This window comes from Nanorana parkeri, unplaced genomic scaffold (genome assembly GCF_000935625.1).
Source record: "Nanorana parkeri isolate BGI_ZX_2015 unplaced genomic scaffold, ASM93562v1 scaffold26, whole genome shotgun sequence".
In the NCBI taxonomy this organism is placed as follows: Eukaryota; Metazoa; Chordata; class Amphibia; order Anura; family Dicroglossidae; genus Nanorana; species Nanorana parkeri.
Window position 1 is genome coordinate 1,319,221 of NW_017306294.1, and position 4,100 is coordinate 1,323,320.

Here is a 4,100-nt window from a genome sequence, read left to right on the forward strand (position 1 = left end):
AAGAATAGGGTGATAGATATGATCTGTTTTACAGAACTATTAAATATTGTGTGTATGGCATCTAGTGATCCCCCCCTACTATTTGACTATGCTAATGTGGAAGAATCTGAAATGCAATTGTATGCTATACTGATTGTGCATCATGTGCTATTTTATCGTTTTATACTACTTTGGAAAATTAATAAAATACTTTGAAAGTTAAAAGAGCTAATGTTCCTACCTAAAGACATTTTACATTGTTTAGGGACATTTAAGGTTTTTATTTGGTGCCATGCTTAAATACGCTGCTCATATTACTATATGCTGACAAAGCATAAGCAAAACCACTGTCTAGGCCAGGGGTAGCCAAAATCCAGCCCTCCAGCTGTGGTGAAACTACAAATCCCATGATGCATCTGTCTCTCCGGGAGTCATGTCTGTGGCTGTGAGAATCTTGCAATGCCTCATGGGATTTGTAGTTCCACCACAGCTGGAGGGCCAGAGTTTGGCTACCCCTGGTCTAGGCCATCACATAGAGAAAGACAGACAACCAGCTTTTAAAGTAAGTGACAGCTGTTACAAATAAAGCCATGTGATCACCATGTCATAGCCAACATGGTTATTACATGATCAGGAATGAAGCTGATCATTTCCTGATCACTTTTCTGTTCAGGACTGACACAAGAGTGCACGCTGCTCTTTCCAAAAATAAAACATAAATTAACATATCCTCTGGACACGGGATGTTTTAAAAGAGAATGTTCATCTATTGACACCAAAAAGTTAAACAAAGCACCATGAAGTTCCTGCACTAAGCTTCTGATATCACAAGCACTCTGTGAGCTCTGGAACCCTAAGCAATCAATTCCCCAAAAAAATATCCAGTTCAGTTTCTACAAATGGATTGTCACTTCTGTACATTTCAGCAGATACTGATCAGATGAGAGCATTGTATGGCCTTCTGCAAGCAAGCTCCATATTAAACTGGGCACCCACAGCTTGATTTTCAACCAATTCAGCTGGAATCCGCCAAAATTCAAACTTTTTTTGAAGCAGTCTGGTGGAAACAGCGCCTGAATCCAATCAGATGCAGAAGCTATGTCGGTATTCAGCAACCGCTGCTGTATACAATAGCTGGCATCGGGGACACCTCTAGTCATGCAAAAGTGCAATTTTCTGGCCGATATAGCGACGCATTTGTTCTCTTTCTCCCCTCCCCGGTGCTCTGTGTCCCAGCGGGGAGGAGAGAATCTGTCACAGGCGGCCGAGCGCTGCTGAAAGAGACCGCTGTGAGCGGCCGGCGTCTCTCTTCCCGCACTGCTCAGCCTCCTGTGACAGATTGGAAGAGCAGTGTAGGAGGATACAGCTTGCAGTGCTGTCACAGGAGGCTGAGCTCCGCTCGCTCTGCCTCCTGTGACAACGTATCAGGATAGAGATCAAGTACAAACACTCAGCGATCAGTGATCGCCAAGTGTTTGTAAATAATTGAGGACAGAGTATGTTTACAAGTAATGAATGAACAGGAATTAATACAGGAAGCTTAATACAGGAAGCTACTGCACAGAGACAAACATTTGACACGGGATTACTGCACTGATCTGGAAGAAATACACAAAGTATACCAAGATTTTAGTAAAAATACAAATACTTCTTGTATGGAGACAAAATTTGCTTTTCCCAGAGTTCAACTTTAAAAAGGTAAAGATTGGAGAGCACTTTAAGTGTATTGCGGAGTGATGTAATGATCACAAAATTATTGTAGACTGCATTCAATTTACACACGAGGGTACAATAACAAGTTATTATTGTATGATAGATGAAAAATAATCAGTTACTTACCATATTCACACGAACAGCATGGATAGGGGAATCCAAGCTTTCAACCCAGAAAGTTTATTTCAAAGCACTGTGGCATTTTGGGTGCCAGGGGTTATAAAGCTAATGAAGGACCTGGCATGAAAGTACCTGGTGGTATTGTACCCAAATATCTGTAGTGCTATGATCCCTCAAAAAAATATCAGTTTTTCATTCATCTCGTAGGGCTGCACAACAGAAAATCAAACAGTATATGGCAAACTTAAGTGTATTTCGTAACACCCGGCCAATACATTACCACCTGGGAGTATTTACAGTGGGGAAGAATGTGATGTGCAGACACCCGATAGCGCCTGCCATGGGCTAACAGCTTCTGCATTTGGCAACTAAATAAATATTGTTGAAGAGGAACTGATCCCTGTAAGCTGTGGCAAAAAAGCAAGCTTTGTACTGCACTGGGTCTCTGTGTGGAAGTGGCCATCTTTGTACAGGAAGAGCTTTGCTTCTAAATGTCAGATCCTCCAGCAAGCAGCACAGTACTGTTATCACCAAAACTCCTAAAACTAATAGTCAGACAGCAGGACCCTAAATCTCACACTGCAAATATACAGCTAAGAGGTCTAGGAACATTCACAAACAAGGAAATGTACTGCTATTGCTTAAGCACGATTAACATTTCTAGTTATTTCCTATAACATAGCAAATTTTCACTTTTTTTATTTCAGTTCCACTATGGGGTTGCTTTAATGCTTACCTTTCTGAAGATAGACATACTCCAGAAATTGAACCAGCCTGTATTTTAGGTACACATATCCATTACAAATGGCTACTTTCATTGAATCATTCCAAACTGAAAAGATCACTGTATTTTAATTACATCGAAGTTTACAGTATTTTAACAAATGTTGCACGATTACATCAGTTTGAAATTGTTTCTAGGATGTGGTAAAAACAAACAAACCAGGACCAGAATAGAAAACAGCTTGGCAAAAGTCAGAGAGGGCTGATGAAACTAAGAAATTTTCCATTTGCTCTAGGACATTCACACAAATGCTGTTTAAATGAAGGGAAGAAAATCCATCCAAAAGGAGGACAATGTTATTTTAAAATGTTCTTTAACGTATAAAACAAGAAAATGTTCTTTATACTATATAACAAGAAAAAAATGTTCATCACAATAAACGTGATAAATTCTGATACTATATCCATATATAGCAGATAAGATACACTGCCCACAGGACTCTGAAGAGACCCCACTCATTATTATTCTCCGAGATCCAGTGTTCTGAATTTGTCCAGGTTGTAGAAGCAGGCCTTGACGATGCGGCCACCAAAATATCTTCCATTCAGGTCCACAACCGCTAGAATAAAAGAAAATCCATTACAGAAAGATCTGTATTTCTATAAATATTACTGAATATATACCCTGTTTCCCCGAAAATAAGACCTAGTACTATTTTTGGGAATTGCTAAAATATGAGACCTACCCTGAAAATAAGACCTAGTTGTGACCATTCCCAGGGCCGGTGGTGGCATAAGGGGGAACTTGAAGAGCCACGGGAAAGGCAGTAGAGAATCAGTAGTGCCAATTAAGCCAGCGCTAGAGGAAGCGAGGCGGCAGCGGAGGGAGCCAATGCCTCCTCTATGGCGCTGGCTCCTGTCACTTGCAGAGTGATACCAAATGCACTCGGCCTGTGAGGAATCGATAGTGAAAGTATGTTTCGCTCATTCTGGCCAGCGATTGGTTACCAAATTGCTCTTGCAGATTGGTTACCAAAGTGCTCGTGATTGCCTTGATCACCCTATTCCTAACTTTGCTATTTTGGATTATTTAATTTGTATTTGCGTTAACCTAGTGTGTGTTTTGAGCCAAAAAACATAAATAAGACAGTGTCTTATTTTCGGGGAAACACAGTAGCATATTCACAGAAAACGTCTGTGAAGTTCTGCCACTGCAAGTGCTATTTCAGGTTAGGCAGGTCCAGAAATAATGATGCTTGTGAGAGTCACATGTCTCAAACCTGCATGTAATTGCAAGCAAGAGTAGAAGCTATAGAGCAACCAGAAAGGAATTTGAGTCAAGTTTTTAATGGCCAGGTCACCCCTCTCTGTTAAAAAGGTAAATCCACAAAACAAACGTGCCTTTGGTTGTATGTTTATCACCATATGAGAGAGGAGAGAGAGAGAGAGTGAGGAGGGAGAGTGAGGAGAGAGAGTGAGGAGGGAGGAGAGAGAGAGAGAGAGAGAGAGGAGAGAGAGAGAGGAGAGTGAGGAGAGAGAGAGTGAGGAGAGAGAGAGAGGAGAGT

General features: G+C 41.0%; 1 protein-coding gene across 1 annotated transcript in view; it reads right to left on the reverse strand.

Annotated features, from left to right (window-relative positions):
• Positions 1-2,651: 2,651 nt before the first annotated feature.
• RBM17 (RNA binding motif protein 17) overlaps positions 2,652-4,100 on the reverse strand; it is a 24,525-nt gene continuing 23,076 nt past the window's right edge. Inside the window, exon 12 of the mRNA XM_018565831.1 lies at positions 2,652-3,155. Within this exon, the coding sequence (XP_018421333.1) occupies positions 3,058-3,155 (98 nt within the window). The 3' untranslated portion in view covers positions 2,652-3,057. The remainder of the gene's footprint in view (positions 3,156-4,100) is intronic.